Source organism: Pongo abelii, chromosome 16, assembly GCF_028885655.2.
Source record: "Pongo abelii isolate AG06213 chromosome 16, NHGRI_mPonAbe1-v2.0_pri, whole genome shotgun sequence".
In the NCBI taxonomy this organism is placed as follows: domain Eukaryota; kingdom Metazoa; phylum Chordata; class Mammalia; order Primates; family Hominidae; genus Pongo; species Pongo abelii.
This window is the reverse complement of record NC_072001.2, coordinates 68851954-68872568: the sequence shown is the minus strand read 5'-3', so window position 1 is coordinate 68872568 and position 20615 is coordinate 68851954. Positions and strand designations below refer to the sequence as shown.

Here is a 20615-nt window from a genome sequence, read left to right as displayed (position 1 = left end):
AATGAGAACACATGGACACAGGAAGGGGAACATCACACTCTGGGGACTGTTGTGGGGTGGGGGGAGGGGGGAGGGATAGCATTAGGAGATATACCTAATGCTAAATGGCGAGTTAATGGGTGCAGCACACCAGCATGGCACATGTATACATATGTAACTAACCTGCACATTGTGCACATGTACCCTAAAACTTAAAGTATAATAATAATTTTTTTAAAAAAGTTTCAATTAAAAATAACAATTTAAAGAAGTCTGTGTTAAAAGATAATGGCTTAGCACATGTAGCTGCAGGAAGCACATTCATGTATTACTTTGTGGAGCATGACTTTCATTTACAATCAAAGGATGCTCTGCTAAATAGATTTTATAAATTTTCTATTCCGAGTTTTCTTGTGCATGTATAGAAAGTAAGGCAATAGCTGTGATGTGTTATCTTCATTAGCAGAAGAAGAACTTTGCAAACACTTAAGTGATGCCAGTTTTGTGTCAGCCTCATCTTCTGTGTCAGATAGAAAATCAGTTAATTCTTTTTTTTGTACGATTCATGGAATAAAATTAAAGTTTTTGGAAGTTCATTCATCAGAATGGAAATATTTGATATTATTGTGAATGCTAATGTGAATTCAACATCAAAGAAAATGTTACTTTTTTTTTTTTGAGACAGGGTCTCGCTCTGTCACCCAGGCTGGAGTGCAGTGGTGCCATCATGGCTCACTGCAGCCTCAACCTCCTGGGCTCAAGCAGTCCTCTGACCTTAGCCTTCCAAGTAGCTGGGACTATAGTGCACACTACCACACCCAGCAAATTTTTAAATTTTTTGTGCAGATGGGGTCTCACTATGTTGCCCAGGCTGGTCTCAAACTCCTGACTCAAGTGATCCTTCTGCCTCGGTCTCCCAGAGTGCTGGGATTACAGGTGTGAGCCACTGTGCCTGGCCACTTGTTATTTTTTTTAAATTTCTTTTTAAAATTAAATTTAATTAATTTTTTTTTTTTTTTTTGAGACAGAGTCTCGCTTTATTGCCCAGGTTGGAGTGCAGTGTCACGATCTCTGCTCACTGCTACCTCCGCCTCCAGGGTTCAAGCAATTCTCATGTCTCAGCCTCCCAAGTAGCTGGAATTACAGGCACATGCCTCCACGCCCAGCTAATTTTTGTATTTTTAGTAGAGACGGGGTTTTGCCCTGTTGGCTAGGCTGGTCTCAAACCCCTGATCTCAAGTGATCCTCCCGCCTCCGTCTCCCAAAGTGCTGGGATTATAGGCGTGAGCTACCATGCCCAGCCAATTTTATTTTTTTGTCCAGATGAGGTCTTGCTGTGTTACCCAGGCTGGTCTTGAACTCCTGGCCTCAAGTGATTTTTCTGCCTTGACCTCCCAAATTGTTAGGATTATAGATATGACCCATCGCACCTGGCCTGTTTTTAGAATAAAGATACAAATATTAAGTTTAATGGGGCAGAGTTATGGTCAAAACAGTGTTCCTACTATATTAAGAAACAATGTAGCCGAAAATATATTTGAAATTGGTTGTAGCACATTCATAATTCATAATTACATCTAAATAAGTCTGGTATTCTACCAATAAAATAACTGTAATTTTCAAAATTTACAAGTATTTCTATATACATACAGTATTTTTACTAGAAATTTTTGTGACAACTGATGTTGAATTTTTAAAAATGTTTCAGCAAGTCAGTATTTACATTGTTTCATTGCCACCTGTCAGCAATAACATTTTAGAGATATTTGAAAAGTACATTTACCACTCCATATTTACTCCCTGAAATTTTTTCAGGGAACTTTTGGCATCCTCATTTTAAAAATACATATATCTATCCTGACAATATTTAGCAGTTCAAAAGGTAATAAGATTATGAATATATTATTTTGCTTTCATTCTTTTCGCCCTCCATTTCAAGACACTATCGAATTTTTTTTTTTTGAGACAAGGTCTTGCTTGGTCACCCAGGCTGGCTGGAGTGCAGTGGTGTGAACAAGGCTCACTGCAGCCTCGACCTCCTGGGCTCAAGCAATCCTCCCATCTCAGCCCCACCAAGGAGCTAGGACTACAGGACTGCACCACCACACCTGGCTACTTTTGGTATTTTTTGTAGAGACAGGATTTTGCCATGTCTCAAACTCCTGAGCTCAAGTGATCCACACGCCTCGACCTCCCAAAGTGCTGGGATTATAGACATGAGCCACTGTACCTGGTGTTTATTAAGTTCTTGACTCAGTTTATGCCCTTACTCCCTTCTCTTCCACTTCTCACAGACACACACATGTCAAGGACCTAACCAAGTTAGGTGAATCTTGTGTCTGGGTGTAGCTGCTCCTATTTCCTGGTTGTTAGTAGATATTCCATGTTGGTTAAAGCTGTGGTGGTTTCTTCCTCTTGAGGTGCTTATGATTTCTGTGCTGCAGCTTGTTTCCCTGCAGAAGCTATTGACTCTTACTGAAACTCCTTTTGTGTGTGCATGTGTCCAGTGTTAAAGCTAACCTATAGTGCTTGGTACAATACAGTTGGTCTGGCTCTACTCTTAAGACTTTGTCAGTGGCATCATCTTTCCATCTAGTGTTTAAAATGACTCATAATTACAAGTTACTAAATTACTTAATTTAAAAAAATATGATATTGGCATATTGAATTCCGTAATATGACATTGCTTATTCTCTTGTTCAGAAGAATTTGGTTCCTTGGTGAGATTTGATATAAATGATTCTATGTAAGTACATTTGCCCCTTGGTATCCTCCATGGATTAGTTCCAGGATACCCCCAACGTCCACCCGATGGATACCAGAATCCACATATACTTAAGCCCCTTACGTAAAATGGTGTGGTGTTTGCATATAATCTACACACATCCTCCTGTATACTTTAAATCACCTGTAGATTATCTATAATACCTAATTCAATTAAACGCTATATAAATAGTTACACCGAATTATTTTGTTAAATTTGTATTACATTTTTTGTTGTATCATTCATTCATGCATTCATTGGAGATAGAGTTTTACTCTGTTACCCAGGCTGGAGTGCAGTGGTGTGATCAGGGCTCACTGCAGCCTCAGCTTCCTGGGCTCAAGTGATTCTCATGCCTCAGTCTCCTGAGTAGCTGAGACTACAGGCACGTGCCACCCTGCCTGGCACTAACTTTCTTTTTTTTTTTAGAGATGGGGGTCTCACTATATTGCCCAGGCTGGCTTTGAACTCTTGGGCTTAAGCAATCCTCCTGCCTTGGCCTCTCAAGTTGCTGGGATTACAGACGTGAGCCAATGAGCCCAGTCTGTTATTTTTATTGTTTTTGAAAAACATCTTTTCAGGCCATGTGCGGTGGCTCATGCCTGTAATCCCAGCACTTTGGGAGGCCGAGGCAGGCAGATCACCTGAGGTTGGGAGTTCGAGACCAGCCTGAGCAATATGGATAAACCCAGTCTCTACTGAAAATACAAAATTAGCTGGGCATGGTGGCACATGCCTGTAATCCCGGCTACTCGGGAGGCTGAGGCAGGAGAATCTCTTGAACCCAGGAGGTGGAGGTTGCGGTGAGCTGAGATCGAGCCAGTGCACTCCAGCCTGGGCAACAAGAGCAAAACTCTTGTCTCAAAAACAACAACAACAACAGCAAAAAACATCTTTTCAATCCATGGTATGGATGGTGGAACTCATGGATACGAAAGGCTGACTGTAGTATCTTTGAAATTTGTAATAAAGGGAAAGTACTTTTGGGTATTGACTTCTTTGAAACTTTTTTTTATATGGAAGTTACTTGAGTCTATATTTGAATTATGTTAAATGTATACATTTTTCCCCTGTGAATGAGGCTCTGTATATAGTGCCCCAGAAATAGGCATGTTGTTCTTTCTCACACTCTTTGCCCTGTACACATTTCCTCTTTTGTACCCTTATTTATTCTTCTTGCTTTCTTTTTCTCCCCCTTATCTGCTAGTTTTTTCTTTTTTTTCCTCATTGCCTCTCTTCAGCATGTTTTGTTTTTAAAGTATGTATTTATTCTTTACTGAAATCTTGTTTTTAAAAATTGCTTATTGGCTCTTAACCATAAGAAAACAATAAATGCAATCAGTTTAGTAATTATCACTGTTAACAGAACTTTAAGTATCCACAGGCATGTTGGGGGAAAAATTTGATTGGAATGAATTTAAGTCCAATTCTTACTCTTTTCAATACAGTTATTTCTCAAACTCTGAGGCTGCGGAGTTCACACATTGAAATCTGTCATCTTTTTCGAGAGAAACTTTCGGTAATGTGTAAGTAGTTTTTGGCTTTCATTTTGATTTGTTTCATTTAGCTATTTTCTGTGTTAAACACAGTGAAACCTTAATTTCCCAGAAGTCTTAATAATTTGGAATATATTCTCCACGTAATAATTATGGGTAACAAATCATACAAAGTAATTCATTGAAAGATGTCTCAAGATGTGCCTTGGATCACTATTAATTTAACACCATTTATTAGAGACAAAATCTTCAATGTAAAGAATACGGTTCCCTTTTAGTAGTTATTTCCTGTGTTCTATTGTGAATGAGTTCAAATTATTAAATTTTGTGAAAAATACCCAAAAGAGCTAATGAAAAGGAATTTTATAAATAAATTTATCTCAAATATTTACTTATAATAGCTAGTTATTTCCAAGGATAAGGTTGTAGTTCTCAAAAAAACATTAAATATATGTTTTCATGATAGTACTATATCTCTTCTCTTTCCCTTTTTTTTTTTTTTTTTTTTGAGACAGAGCCTCCCTCTGTTGCCCAGGCTGGAGTGCAGTGGCGTTGATCTTGGCCCATTGCAACCTCTGCCTACAGTGTTCAGGTGATTCTTGTTCCTCAGCCTCTCGATTAGCTGGGATCATAGGCATGCACCATCATGCCTGGCTAATTTTTGTATTTTTGGTAGAAACGAGGTTTCACCATGTTGGCCAGGCTGGTCTTGAACTCCTGACCTCAAGTGATCTGCCCATCTCGGCCTCCCAAAGTGCTGGGATTACAGGTATGAGCCACTCTGCCCGGCCTCTTACCCTTCTCTCTACGTAGCAAGACATAAAACTATTTTATGCAATAGTGACTACCTGCTTTAGTTTGCCTGCTTTAGTTTGTTTATTTATTTATTTATTATTTTGTGACAGAGTCTTGCTCTTGCCCAGGCTGGAGTGCAGTGGCATGATCTCAGCTCACTGCAACATCCGCCTCCCAGGTTCAAGCAATTCTCCTGCCTCAGCCTCCTGAGTAGCTGAGATTACAGGTGTGCATCACCATGCCCCGCTAATTTTTTGTATTTTAAGTAGAGACGGGGTTTCACCGTGTTGGCCAGCCTGGTCTCGAACTCCTGACCTCAAGTGATCTGCCCGCCTTGGCCTTCCAAAGTGCTGGGATTACAGGCATGAGCCACCACGCCTGGCCATGCTTTAGTTTAAATAACATAAAGTTAGTGTCTAGGAAAAAGAAGGATGTTTTAGTTCTTCATTATGGAATGAAAATACTTTACCAGAGTAATTTTTAAGGTTATGTGTATTTAGCGCTTATAATATAAAATTCATGTACACACGAAAGCACATAAATAAAGGCTGATATAACCTTTGACCTAATAATTCTATTTCAACAAATGTATCCTGAAGAAATATTAGAGTTGTATCCAGAGGTTTATCAAGATTATTCATTGTACCCTTTAAAAAAAATTAGCAAAATAAGTGGAAGTAATAAATGATCTACAGTAAGAACATAGGTCAAAAATGGTATATCCATAAAATAAAATACTATGCAGCCCTTTAAAAATTGTTTTCAAAGACTAATGAACTGGAGAAAAAAAGTTAAACACCAAAGTGCTTTTGTTATTCTGCAACTTTCTTAAATAAATAGATGGTCAATTGGGTAAAACTGCTCTTTTTTTGGAGCACTTGTTATATGCAATGAGCTGAGGGTGATGAGTCAGCATTTAACAGCCTTCTCAGAAGAACAGGTTGTTAGCACTTTCTTTTTAAGTGTCCATCTAGGAGGCATTTCTGAAAAGGTTAAGCCCTTTATTATATGTAGAAATCCTATATGTAAGGAAATTGCTGCATAGGCGCCATTAGTATGTAAATAAAACAAGTAGAAACATTTAATCTTCTTTAGTCCCATTTTTTTTTTCCTTTTTTTTCCAGATGGAGTCTCGCTCGGTCGCCCAGGCTGGAGTGCAGTGGTGCGATCTCGGCTCACTGCAACCTCCGCCTCCTGGGTTCAAGCAATTCTCCTGCCTCAGCCTCCCAAGTAGCTGGGACTACAGGCACATGCCACCACACCTGGCTAATTTTTGTTATTTTTAGTAGAAATGGGGTTTCACCATATTGGCCAGGCTGGTCTTGAACTCCTGACCTTGTGATCTGCCTGCCCCGGCCTCCCAAAGTGCTGGGATTACAGACGTGAGCCACCTTGCCTGGCCTAGTCTCATTTTTAAAGAAAATAGTGGGAATGCTTAGAGTATATTTGAGTGATGAATACAGATTCCAAGAAATGTGTCATGAATTCTGAAAACTGATGACATTAGCAATGTAGAAAATTAAATGAGTTTTGGGATTTTGATGAAAATGTTAATAATTATATTGTAAACAAGTATATACTACATAAGAATATCTTTGCCCTGAGATTTTATGGTCTACAAGGGAAGGTTGTTTACTATAAACTAGCATTTTCTTAGAGTTGTTTCTAGTTGTTAAGTGGGAAAATGTGGTTCATTGTTCAAATAGGCTTGGGAAATCCTGAGTTAAGCAAAGTTTATCGGCTACCTTTATCAAAAGACTGCTGAGGATTTAGTATTTTTATATATATGTAGTAAGTATCCAAAGAGACCTATAGTGTGTATACCTAATTTATTTGTCCATGGAATCTTTTCTTTGCACTTATTGGAACTGTGTCTAACATGAAACAAACTCTGGGAAATTGTTTTAGATTAAACTTTTTTCCTATAATAGTGGTATATAAATAATGACGGTACTGTGGAATGTATTCTCCTAGTTAAAGAAACAAATAGGTTGGGTATGGTGGCTCATGCCTGTAATCCCAACAGTTTGGGAGGCTGAGGCGGGAGAATCTCTTGAGCCCAGGAATTTGAGACCAGCCTGGGCAACAAAATGAGACTCTATCTCTACAACAAAAACAAACCAGCCAGGCGTGGTGGTGCACACCTGTGGTCCCAGCTGCACGGGAGGCTGAGGCAGGAGGATTGCTTGAGCCCAGGTGGTCAAGGCTGCAGTGAACCATGTTTGCACTACTCCATTTCAGCCTGGGCGACAGAGCGAGACCCTGTCTCAAAAATAAATAAATACATAAATAAAATTAAGTGATACCAGACAACCAAAGGAGACTGCAAATATGTGATAGATTCTATTTTGTGTATTTTTTCTTTGAATCTGTTGTAAGCATGCATTACTGTTACACTCTCTTACCTACTTTTATTATTTGAAATTCTTCTCTTTGATATATCTGCTGAGACTTACTTCTGGTAGATTTTTGTGTATGCGTTTTTGTAGTTTTGGAACAGGAACTTGTCTTCCACTGGGCTTTGTTTGTGGAAAACCTGGGTTGAGGCTGTACCCTCAAGAACTGTTTTACTTTTCAAGGGGTATCACTAGCTTGGGAACACTTTTTTTTTCTTTTTGAGACAGAGTTTCGTTCTTGTTGCCCAGGCTGGAGTGCAATGGTGCGATCTCAGCTCACCACAACCTCTTCCTCTTGGGTTCAAGCAATTTTCCTGCCTCTTCCTCCTGAGTAGCTGGGATTACAGGCATGTGTCACCATGCCTGGCTAATTTTGTATTTTTAGTAGAGATGGGGTTTCTCCATGTTGGTCAGGCTAGTCTTGAACTCCCGACCTCAGGTAATCTGCCCGCCTCGGCCTCCCAAAATGCTGGGATGACAGACGTGAGCCACCGCGCTTGGCCAATCTGAGAGTGCTTTTATTATTACTTTTAGTTTGTAGTTTCCTGGGACCATCCATATGGTTTAAGTTCAAACCCCAAACCCAAGTGTGAATAGGCCTATTGTTACGAATTCTGAGAGGAGACTCCCCTGCTACCCTCCCTACAACTTTATTATCTCCCTGTGACAGTGGATAGGTCTTTTAAATTCACTCTTTGGCTGGGAGTATAGTCCTTTGAAACGCTCGGCTTTATACAGGTGGCTCAGTTCCAATTCTCTATGTGGTCTGAAGTGCTTATCTCCCATGCTTTTAATGGCTTCTAAAACACAAACCGGATCAGGTGCAGTGGCTTATGCCTGTAATCCCAGCACTTTGGTAGACTGAGATGGGAGGATCACTTGACCCCAGGAGTTCAAGACCAGCCTGGGCAACCTAGTGAGACCCCCCCCCCCATCTCAGAAGAATAAAACAAAATAAACACACAAGCCTCTTGATTATTGAGGAGATCAGTAAATTTCCCCACTCAGTGGTAGTTTACAGACTGCATTCTGACTTTTGGTTTCTTCAGTGTTTTGGGAACCTAGGAATTTCCCTTACATTCTTACAAGTCTGTGTAAGATTTATATTTAAAAGCATTTACTGAACGACTGTGCATTTATTTATTTATTTATTTGAGATGGAGTTTCACTCTTTTTACCCAGGCTAGAGTGCAGTGGTCCGATCTGGGCTCACTGCAACCTCTGCTTCCCAGCTTCAAGCGATTCTCCTGCCTCAGCCTCCTGAGTAGCTGGCATTACAGGCACCTGCCACCACGCCCAGCTAATTTTTGGTATTTTTAGTAGAGACAGGGTTTCACCATGTTGGCCAGGCTGGTCTCAAACTCCTGACCTCAGGTTATCCACCTGCCTTGGCCTCCCAAATTACTGGGATTACAGGCGTGAGCCACTGCACCTGGCCAGACTGTGCATTTAAAAAGATCTCTTTTTGTTGTCTACTTAGGTAATGTAGGTTTCCATATTGCCAAAATTGGGAATTCATCCATTACTTTTATAATAAAAGATTGCTAAAGATGTTTTTATTGTTAAATTCTTTTTACATATAAGTTAAATATATAATGCTACTGTGTTTATCAAGGAGCTAGCGCTCTTTTTGTAGTTTTTTGTTCTTATTTGCACACAAACCACTTATATTTATTTTGCTTATTATAGGGGAGTACTAGTCTTTTACTTTCCTTTTAGATGTAACCTTCTGTAATGGAAGATGATTGAAGACAAGGGGCCTCGTGTTGCTGACTACTTTGTTGTAGCAGGATTAACTGATGTTTCAAAGCCTCTAGAAGAAGAAATTCACTTCAATGATGCTTGTCATAAAGTAGCTAAACCAAAAGAACCTATTACAGATGTTTCAGTTATTATCAAATCTCTTGGGGAGGAAGTCCCACGGGATTATATCTGTATTGATGTTACCCCAACTGGCTTGTCAGCTGATCTTAATAATGGAAGTCTTGTGGGGCCACAGATTTACCTTTGCTATAGAAGAGGAAGAGATAAGCCTCCACTTACAGATCTGGGGTAAGTGTTTTTTTAAATGACTTACTGTTATTGATCCAAATAATATGTCTTGTAGATTTTGAGATTAACTGTTCATTTTGGTCATTAATAGATGTATGGCAGATTTAGAAAAATAGACAAGTTTGTATTCAGAAACCTGTATTCTCTCCCTGTTTCCTTTTGTCTCTCTTTATCCTGCAGTTCCCAGCAGTTTTACCTTGCCTGGGTTTCTTTCTGTTAGAGGCAGGGGAGAGAATTTGAAAAACATTTGCAGGAAAGTACTAGAAAATTAAAGTATTATCCTGATTGGAAAATTTTTGATTATTTTTAAAGTATGAAAAAAGGCTTTTAAGCGTGTTATAATGATCAGTATAGATGGATTTTTTTTCTTTTTAAAGGGACAGGATCAATCTCTATCACCCAGCTGGAGTGCAGTGGCATGATCATAGCTCACTACAGCCTCAAACTCCTGGCCTCAAGTGATCCTCCTGCCCCAGCCTCCTGAGTAGCTGGGAATGTAGATACACGCCATCACACCTGGCTAGTTTTTAATTTTTTTGTAGAGACAGGGTCTTGCTATGTTGCCCAGGCTAGTCTCAAACTCCTGGCCTCAAGTGATCTTCCTGCCTTGGCCTCCCGAAGTACTGGGATTACAGATGTGAGCCACCACACCCAGCCCCGTTATAGATGGATTGTTAACTGTGTGTGTCAAAGAAGGATACTGGGGTAAATTAGAGCTTTACTTAGGGTGCTTTATTATTGAGATATAATTCATATACCGTACAGCCACTCATTTATTTAAAGTGTACAATTCAATAGTTTTTAGTATTTTCAGAGTTTTGCAACCATCACCACAATAAATTCTATGACATTTTTATCATGCCAAAAAGAAGCCCTGTACGCATTACTTGCTACCCAATTTCCTAACTCGCTTAGCCTTTGGCTACTTTCTGTCTTTATGGATTTGCCTATTTTGCACATTTCATATAAATAGAATCATACTATGTATATGATCTTTTTTGACTGACTTCTTTCACTTAGCATAATGTTTTCAAGGTTCATCCATGTTATAGTATGTGTCGGTACTTTATTCCATTTTATGACTGAATAATATTCCATCATATGGGTATACCACAGTTTATTCATCTGTTGATGGATATTTGAGACTTTTCCACTTTTTGGCTATTATAAATAATATTGCCATGAATATTCATGTGCAAGTTTTTATGTGGACGTATATTTTCATTTTTTATGTGTATATACCTGGGAGTGACATTGCTGGGTCATAATGGTAATTCCATGTTCAACCTTTTAAGGAACTGCCAGACTGCTAAGCAACTGTACCATATTGCATTCCCACTTGCGGTACATGAGGGTTCCAATTTCTCCATGTCCTAGTCAGCATTTCATATTATTTTGATTATTGCTGTCCCAGCAGGTGTGAGATGATATCTCATATGGTCTTGATTTGCATTCACTTGATGGCTAATGATGTTGACATCTTTTTATGTGCTTACTGACACGTTTGTATATCTTTGGAGAAATGTCTATTCAGATCCTTTCCCCATTTTTAATTTGGTTGTCTTTTTGTTTGTTGAGCTATAAGAGTTCTTACTATATTCTAGATAAAGCCCCTTATCAGTTAAATGATTTACAAATATCTTCTGTAGGTTCTTTTTACTTTCTTTATGGAATCCTTTGAAGCCAAAATGTTTAGATTTTATAGCTGACTATAAGGCTCAGAGAGGTTCAGTAACTGCTTACAGAACTGCAGCTAGTAACAGGTGGTAGGATTTTGAATTTAGATTGTCTAACTTCTCTGTGTGTAGGTGCCTTTTTTAAGTTAAGAAAAAGCAAAACAAGATCAAAAGAAGGAAGAATAAGCACTTAAGCTAACATTGGGATTCATGCAGTTGCTATGATTAAGCATCAAATTTAACTGTAAATTTTCAAAATGTTGAGAAGATTTTTTTTTAAATTTGTTGATGGCCAGAAGAAAAAGTGAAATTAAAACTTATATTAGAAGTAATTTGGCCAGGCACAGTGGCTCATGCCTGTAATCCCAGCACTTTGGGAGGCCTGGGTGGGTAGATCAACTGAGGTCAGGTGTTCGAGATCAGCTTGACCAACATGGCGAAACCCTGTCTCTACTAAAAATACAAACTTAGTCAGGTGTAGTGGTGCGTGCCTGTAATCTCAGCTACTTGGGAGGCTGAGGCAGGATACTTGCTTGAATCCAGGAGGCGGAGGTTGCAGTGAGTGAAGATCATGCCATTGCACTCCAGCCTGGGCAACAAAAGCGAAACTCCATCTCAAAAAAAAAGAAAGAAATAATTTGACCAGTTTTTGGCATTATATTTTATTTGTATAGTGGATTTTATATGAGAGAATATTGATTGATGATGAAGACATTGCTTGTTACAAGTTTTATAGCAAATGCAAAAACACATTTAATTTATAGCTTTATAGCAAATGCAGAAACATACTTAATTTGTAGCTAGGCACGGTGGCTTACACCTGTAATCCCAACACTTTGGGAGGCCGAGGCAGACAGATCACTTGAGGTCAGGAGTTCGAGACCAGCCTGGCCAACATGGTGAAACTTTGTCTCTACTAAAAATACAAAAATTAGTCGGGTATGGTGCCACATGCCTGTAATCCCAGCTACTCAGGAGGCCGAGGCTGGAGAATCGCTTGAACCTGAGAGGCAGAGGTTGCAGTGAGCTGAGATCACAACACGGCACTCCAGCCTGGGTGACAGAGTGAGACTCCGAGACTCTGTCTCAAAAAAACCATATATAGCTTATTGTATTTTATTTTTTTTACTAGTGCCAAGGACTTGGCATTAAAGTACAAATCAATGAATGCAGTGAGGGAATAAACTAATGTTATTTAAGCACTATTTTTTTTAGTGTTCCTAAGTGCTTAAGTATAGAAAACTTAATGAATGGATGCCAGGTCCACCCTGTACTAAAAGCCTATGATTTTACCCCAATAAAGAGAAAATAAAAGCCTAGTGCCTCACCCAGACTTTTGATTAAGGATGGATTTGAAGTTACATTCTCTTAGCCTAAAACTGTCTCTTAAAGCTAAGGAAAGTATTGGAGATAAAAGCGTGCAAGCAGACTCTACACAGTTGGGCAAGTAACCTTTTGTAAAATTTTAACTTTGGCCAAAATGCCCAGTTGCTTTTTCTAAAGAAGGTGCTTGTTTTAGAGACAAAAAATAAATTAATAACTATATTAAATGATGTGCCAAAACAGGTACCTTCACATTTAATTGTGCCTTTCTCTGGTTTATATTAACAAACACAATGGTTTGTCAGAATTTTTCCTTAAAACAAAGTTTTTGGTGGGGAAAAGAGTTATTCTTTAATTCATACGAGACCGTGCATTTCAAAATTGCAGTAAGATTGGAATATTTTTACCACACTACTACATTTAAGGATCAGTTGATGATGCCTGAGAATATTACTTTTCATATCTAAAGAGCTTTGTGTATTTGTGTATTTATTTTTAAAAATTTATTTTTAGGGTTTTATATGACTGGAAAGAAAGATTGAAACAGGGTTGTGAAATTATTCAGAGTACTCCCTATGGGCGCCCCGCAAATATTAGTGGGAGTACCTCATCACAAAGAATTTATATCACTTACCGAAGAGCCTCTGAAAACATGACTCAGAATACGTTGGCTGTCACTGACATATGTATTATTATACCCAGTAAAGGAGAAAGCCCACCACACACGTTCTGCAAAGTCGACAAGAATCTCAATAACAGTATGGTAAGTGACTTACTGGCACTGATAACATTAACCACTGATGAAAAGAACATAATTTTAAATACATCTTTTTTTTTTTTTTTTTTTTTTTGGAAAACAGCATAGTATAATTACAGAATTGAAAAATGTGTTTTTAAAGATATTAGATATTTTACTTTTTGGAAAGTACTTTGGTTGTACTTTCAAAAGAAACTATGCAAAGTACTTTTTTCTAAATTAAAAAAATAATTCCCCCACCCCGCCTGCCCACTACAAAAGCAATGAGTATCCTTCCACTTGTGACTAGATCCCACACCTCAACGGGACTAGATCCCACATCTCAATTTACCTATTTGAGGACATGGCTTTAGCAGTCCTCCCTACTTTTTTGTAAATCATTGGTTTTTCCCTCCCTATTTCCTCCAACATGCAAATATTTCTTCTTTGCAAAACTTCTTGATCTCATATTCCTCTGCTTTCATTGCCGCATTTCATTATCCTTTACAGTAAAACTTCTAAAAAGAGTTGAGTATATTCTGCCCCATTCCTCACTTTGCTCTTTCCAGTCAGCCTTTTGTCTCCATCACTTCATCAAGATTTCTCTTGTTGTCATATCCAGAGATCAATACTTTATTTTAATTTTTCAGCAGGTTTCTACATAAATGGTTACTTCTTCCTTCTTGAAACAGTGCAATGAAGAAGAAATATACTCTCTTCTTAGGTACTCTCTTGCTTTTTCCTTTTACCTCACCAGTCATTCCCTTTCTGCCTTTGCTGATTCATTTTCATCTCACCATCCCTACACAATGGAGTGCCTCATGGTTCAGTCCTCAAACCATTTATCTTCACCACCTAAACATACTCCTTTGGTGATCTAATCATTTAAATATAGGCCACGTGTGGATGGCTTCTAAATTTGTCTAATCTGGACTTCTCTAATTCATCATCCCTTCTTGAATATCTTATCTAATGAAGCATCTCAAATTTAATGTGTCCAAAACTGAACTCCTGGTGTTTCTCCCCAAACCTGCTTATAGTCTTCCTTATCTAGCAAATGGAAATTCCATTCTTCTAGTAACTCACACTGAAAAACCTTAGAGTAAACTTAACCTTTATCTTATCCTCATTCAGTTCTTCTGTAAACTCTGTTAACTATAATTTCAAAATGTATCTCGAACATGGCCACTTCACAACGCCTCTGTTGCCATAACCCTAGTCTAAGCCATAATTGTCTCTTAATGGGATTATTGCAGTAGTGTCCTAATCCAGGGATCAGGCAAATTTTTTCTTTAAAAAGCTAGGTAATAAATTAGGTTTTACAGGTCATACAATCTCTGTCTCATAGTCATCTCTTTTTTTTTAACCCTTTATAAAAGCAAAAACTTCTTAGTTTAGATATACAAGAACAGACCTTGGGCCAAATGCAGGCCATAGTTTTTTTATCTAACTGATCAGTTCTTCCACTTCTGCTCTCTCTATCATATTCTTTGCATAGACAAGAGTGATCCTTTAAAAACGTAAATCAGATCCTATCACTACTCTGCTTAAAACCCTTAATGGCTTCTCATCTCACTCTTAGTAAAAGCCAAAGTCCTCCCATGCATGATCCTTAACTGTCTTGTCTTTGTTCTTTTATTACTGTTTTAAATTAAAAAAAAAAAAGGAATGTATACTCAAAGAAAATTGGAGGGCGGGGAGTATACAAATTGTAGATCTATGGAGTAGAAAGTGAGAAAATGAAGGTTCTTGTTCCTACTTCCATGTTTTGTCAGGGGTAACAATGAGCAATTTGACTTGTGTCCTTCCAGACCCTTTTGTGTTCACATATATGGGGTATATATAATAAATCAATCCTTTTTTTAAATTTGAATTTTTTTGTATTTCCTTCTTCTTTTTTCACTTTTTATTTTAAAATCGGAGTACATTTGCAGGTTTGTTACAAAGGTATATATTGCATGGTGCTGAGGTTTAGGGTATGATTGAACCCATCACCCAGATAGTGAGCATAGAACCCAATGGGTGGTTTATCAGCCATTGCTTTCCTCCCTATCTTCCCCCTCTAGTAGTCCCCAGTGTCTTTTGTTCCCATCTTTATGTCCAGGTATACCCAATATTTAGCTCTCACTTATAAGCGAGAAAATGCGGTATTTAGTTTTCTGTTTCTGCATTAGTTTGCTTAGGATGATGACCTCCAGCTGCATCCACGTTGCTGCACAGGACATGATTTCATTCTTTTTTTATGATTGTATAGTATTAAAAAAATGGAACTTTCTTTATATTTCTGATATATATCAGAAATATATATATTTCTGATTTTTCTATCTTTTTTTCTATCTTTTTTCTGTCTTTATCAGTTTAACTTTCTACTTAATTATTTTAACGACGGCATAGTATTCCAGAAAGTACAAATGCAGAATGGTGAATACAAGTTATTTTCAGTTTTTTCTATTCCTAGTAATGCTGCTTTGATTAATGCTGTGCATTTTCTGTAGATATTTGAGTGTCTCTGGAAGAATAAGTAATTATAAGTGGAACTGATGGGTCCATGAGTATGCTGACCATTTTGAAAGTGTTGAAATATTGTTCTGAAAACGCTGTGGCAGTTTTTACTCTCAGCAGCCATAGTTTATGAGAATGCTATTTCCTATGTTCCTACACCTCACCAACATTGGTTGTTACCAATTATTGACTTTTTAATTATTGACTATGTAATACAAAATTGTTCTAATTTTAATTTGCATTTCTTTGCTTATTGTGGAGGTTGATAATATTTTAATATATTTATTAAATATTAAATATACTTAATATCAGTGTATTAAATATATTATTGAATGGCTAAATATTATTGTATTAAATGGATGTGCCACAATTTATTTATTATCCTCTTTTGTAAAGACCTTTAGATTCTAATTTTTAAAAATGTTACAAGCAAGCTGTTATGAACATACTTATAACTAAATCCTCTATAAAACAAGTTACATTTATTTAGCTCTTCTGTGCTATACACCGTTCTAAGTATTTCACATTCAGTAACTCAGTTCCACACAACCACCCTGAATAGGTATTTTCTCCCCATTTTACAAGGAAGAAAATTTGAGAGTTAAAGAGGTGGTTACTTTCCCATGGTCATACCTTCAAGTAGTGGTTAAAGCAAGATTCAAATTGAGGCTGCACAACTCCAGAACCAAACTCCTGAGCACTGTGCTGCATTAATTATTTCCTTATGGTTCATCCTGGGATTTCTGGATCAAAGCGTATATTTACTATTAAGATTTTATCCAGAAGGGTTTAACCAATTAAAATTCCTACCAATCAAGTACGAGGATATTGGGTTTTTTTTTCATAACTTTGTCAACAATTGGGTCTCTTTTTTCTTTTTTTCTACTGCAGCTGCTCTGAAGAAACAATTGGGTTTTTCTTTTTGTTTTTTTTTTTTTTTTTTAGAGACAGGGTCTTGTTCTGTTGCCCAGCCTGGAGTATAGTGGACTGCTCATGGCTCATTGCAGCCTCAACCTCTTGGGCTCAAGTGATCCTCCCACTTTAGCCTCTCGAGTAGCTCAATGGACCGACCACAGGTGTGCACCACCACATCTGGCTAATTTTTAACTTTTTTGTAGAGTTGAGGTTTCCCTATATGCCCCAGGCTCGTCTTGAACTCCTGAGCTCCAGCAGTCCTCTTACTTCAGTCCCCCAAAGTGCTGGGATTACAGACATGAGCCCCTGTGCCTGGCCAACAATTGGGTTTTTAATCACAAAATTTTAAATTTAATTTCTTTCTTTCTTTTTCTTTGTTTGTTTTTTTTGTTTGTTTGTTTGTTTGTTTTTTAGAGACAGGATCTTGTTCTGTCACCCAGGCTGGAGTACATCAGTAGCATGATCATAGCTCTCTGTAGCCTCAAACTCCTGGGCTAACGTGATTCTCCTACTTCAGCCTCCCAAATAACTGAGACTAGAGGCATGCACCATCATGCTCGACTAATTTTCAAAATTTGTTGTAGATATTGGGTCTTATTGTATTGCCCAGGCTGGTCTTGAGCTCCTGGCCTCAAGCAATCCTCCCTCCTTAGCTTTCCAAAGCACTAGGATTGCAGGCATGAGTGACTTTGCTTAGCTGTAAATTTAATTTCTTTTTATTTTATTTTATTTTTTCTCACCCTGTCTTGTGTGGATTTTGTTTCTTTTAATTTTTTTATTTTTCTCAAAAGTTAATTTCTTGATGTTAGAGCAGATATTTACAGTGTCCTATTATAATTATGTAAATTAACACTTTGCTAAGATCTAAAGATTTTATACACATTTCAACGTGTTAAGTTTTTAAGGAAGTTGACTTTTTAAAAATTCATGTTCCTTTTTCTGAAGTGTAGAGAAGCAGACTTTTTTTTTTTTTTTTTTTGAGACGGAGTATCGCTCTGTCGCCCAGGCTGGAGGCTGGAGTGCAGTGGCGCCATCTCGGCTCACTGCAACCTCCACCTAGAACAATTTTGTATTATATAGTCAATAATTAAAAAGTCAGTAATTGGTAACAACCAATGTTGGTGAGGTGTGGGAACACAGGAAATAGCATTCTCATAAACTATGGCTGCTGGGAGTAAAAACTGCCACAGCGTTTTCAGAACAATATTTCAACACTTTCAAAATGGTCAGCATACTCATGAACCCATCAGTTCCACTTACAATTAACTTATTCTTCCAGAGACACTCAAATATCTACAGAAAATGCACAGAATTAATCAAAGCAGCATTACTGGGAGGGTTCAAGCGATTCTCCTGCCTCAGTCTCCTGAGTAGCTGGGATTACAGGCGCACGCCACCACGCCCGACTGTTTTTGTATTTTTAGTAGAGCTGGGGTTTCACCACGTTGGTCACACTGATCTTGAACTCCTGACCTTGTGATCCGCCCACCTGAGCCTCCCAAAGTGCTGGGATTACAGGTATGAGCCACTGTGCCTGGCCAGGAAGCAGACTTTTAAAACTATTTTTACTCTCTTAATATAGCAACATGAGATACTGAGGGTTAAGATAAAGCAAAAACAGGAAAAACTGGGGTGTGTTGATATGTGGCTGGATACAGTACAAATTTTGGGACCCTGAATTTGGTTTTAACCCTCTCAATAAGATAGCAAAGGATATCTGTATTTCATAGTGATTAAAATCAGTATAGATTAGTGATTCAAAGCACAAACTCTGTTTCTAGAGTGTCTGGGTCTGTATCCTATCTCTGACCGTTACTGGCTGTGTGACCTGGGACAAGTAACTTAACCTCTCTGTGCCTGTTTCTTGATTGTAAAATGAGGATGATAATAGCATCTAGTTTAATCCATATTAAGCTTATGGAAAGAGTTTTCGAAAATTACTTTGTTTTAAACCTTGGACCATAGCCTTAAATGATTTGGACTTTGATTTGTTATTAGAACATAATTACAGTATTGTAGAGCTGGTTGAGAACTTAGAGTAGTCATACGATCTAAAATTGCAAAAGTTTGTGAATAAGAATATTTAGTCCAGGTAGCTTGCTTGACTTGCTTTAAAACACACAGCTAATTTTTGGCAAATTTGGGACTATCTCCTTAGTTTTTGACTCTCGTTAAGAGTATTTTTTTTTTTTTTTTTAAACAGAGTCTCACTTTGTCACCCAGGATGGAGTGTAGTGGTGCGATCTCGGCTCCCTGCAACCTCCATCTCCTGGGTTCAGGTGATTCTCCTATCCCAACCTCCTGAGTAGCTGGGATTACAGGCATGCGCCACTACGCCTGGCCAATTTTTGTATTATTATTATTATTTTTTTTTTAGTAGAGACAGGGTTTTACCATATTGGCCAGGCTGGTCTTGAACTCCTGACCTCAAGTGATCCGCCTGCCTCGGCCTCCCAAAGTGCTGGGATTACAGATGTGAGCCACTGCACCCGGCCGAGTCTCCTTAAGGGTATTTTTTAAATACTCTTTCCACATGGCTCTTGTTTTACAACTGTCCAAGAATGTCAGCATTTGATTTAGCGAGTTTACTTAGAAAAGTAGAGTTGAGCCGGGTGCTATGACCTGTAATCCCAACACTTTGGGAGGCTGAGGCAGTTGGATCAGTTGAGGTCAGGAGTTCGTGACCAGCCTGGCCAACATGCTGAAACCCTGTCTCTATTAAAATACAAAAATTAGCCAGGCCTGGTAGTGCTCACCTGTAATCCCAGCTACTCGGGAGGCTGAGGCAGGAGAATTGCTTCAACCTGGGAGGCAGAGGTTGCAGTGAGCTGAGATCATGCCACTGCACTCCAGTCTGCGCGACAGAACGAGACTCTGTCTCAAAAAAAAAAAGAAAAAAAAATAGAATTGTCAACAAAGGAAGTAGTTAAATCATGTGCCTAATTCTGGGGGAAAGAGAAAGAATTTGAAGGTACATTTTTGCTGTGGCAAACTACAATGTGGATATTTCTTGGTAGAGAGTTTAAAGTAGTTTTAGAACAATGGCTCCTTCTTTTTCACCCTGAACCTTGTGTGTAAGAAAATTTGGAAAATGCTTTTAATTCCTTTTTTTTTTTTTTTTGAGACGGAGTTTCATTCTTGTCGCCCAGGCTGGAGTGTGATGGTATGATCTCTGCACACCGCAACCTCCACCTCCCGGGTTCAAGGGATTCTCCTGCCTCAGCCTTCTGGGTAGCTGGGATTAAGGGTGCCCGCCACCACATCCGGCTAATTTTTGTATTTTTTTTTTTAGTAGAGATCGAGTTTCACCATGTTGGCCAGGCCGGTCTCAAACTCCTGGCCTCAGGTGATCCACCCACCTTGGCCTTCCAAAGTGCTGGGATTACAGGCAATGAGCCACCATGCCTGACCCCGCTCTTAATTTTAATATCCATGGTTCTCTTTCCTACAGAGCCCCGTAACTTATACTGCATTTCTAACTCCTTGTTTTTCATTATGGAATATTCATTTTGGTTTCTACTATATCCAAATGGTCATATAGTTCTTTTTTTATTGTCACCAAAGTTATTATTGAAGTTTTCTTGCTATCTTTACAAATTGGATTTATTGGGAAGTAGAGTTGGGACTTTCCAATAGCCCATTTTTATAAAATTGTTTTTACCCATTTGATAAACCAAAATTTGTTTGCCTATATTCATAATATCTGCTTGACTTTTACATATTCATGTGACTTAAAAAATATTTTTCCAGTAGATTAGTGTGTTAAATGTTGCTTATGTTCATTGCTGTGTTGGGATTTTATTTTTATAAATGCTTTAATATTTTTCTATCAAGAGAAAATTTCCCAAGGCTACAATCTCAACATAATTCATTAAACTATATTAAAATAAAAGGTTAAGGGTTTTTGTTTTTTAGTAAGATATTTGCAGATATCCAGACGTATTATTTTATGTGTATTGTGTGTTTTAAATAAGAGAGCTA

At 38.1% G+C, this 20615-nt stretch overlaps 1 protein-coding gene across 7 annotated transcripts in view; it reads left to right on the top strand.

The window, feature by feature from the left end:
* Positions 1-20615, top strand: part of DENND4A (DENN domain containing 4A) — a 144237-nt gene that overhangs the window by 27334 nt on the left and 96288 nt on the right. For 5 of the 7 annotated variants that reach the window (XM_054532805.2, XM_054532803.2, XM_024232687.2 and 2 more), the window contains exons 2-4: positions 4192-4269; positions 9150-9482; positions 12995-13244. In XM_054532805.2, coding sequence (XP_054388780.1) covers positions 9172-9482; positions 12995-13244 — 561 coding nt within the window. In that variant the 5' untranslated portion in view covers positions 4192-4269; positions 9150-9171. Of the gene's footprint in view, positions 1-4191; positions 4270-9119; positions 9483-12994; positions 13245-20615 lie in introns of those variants that run through there. The other 2 variants (XM_054532806.2, XM_063716183.1) reach the window with 2 other exon arrangements.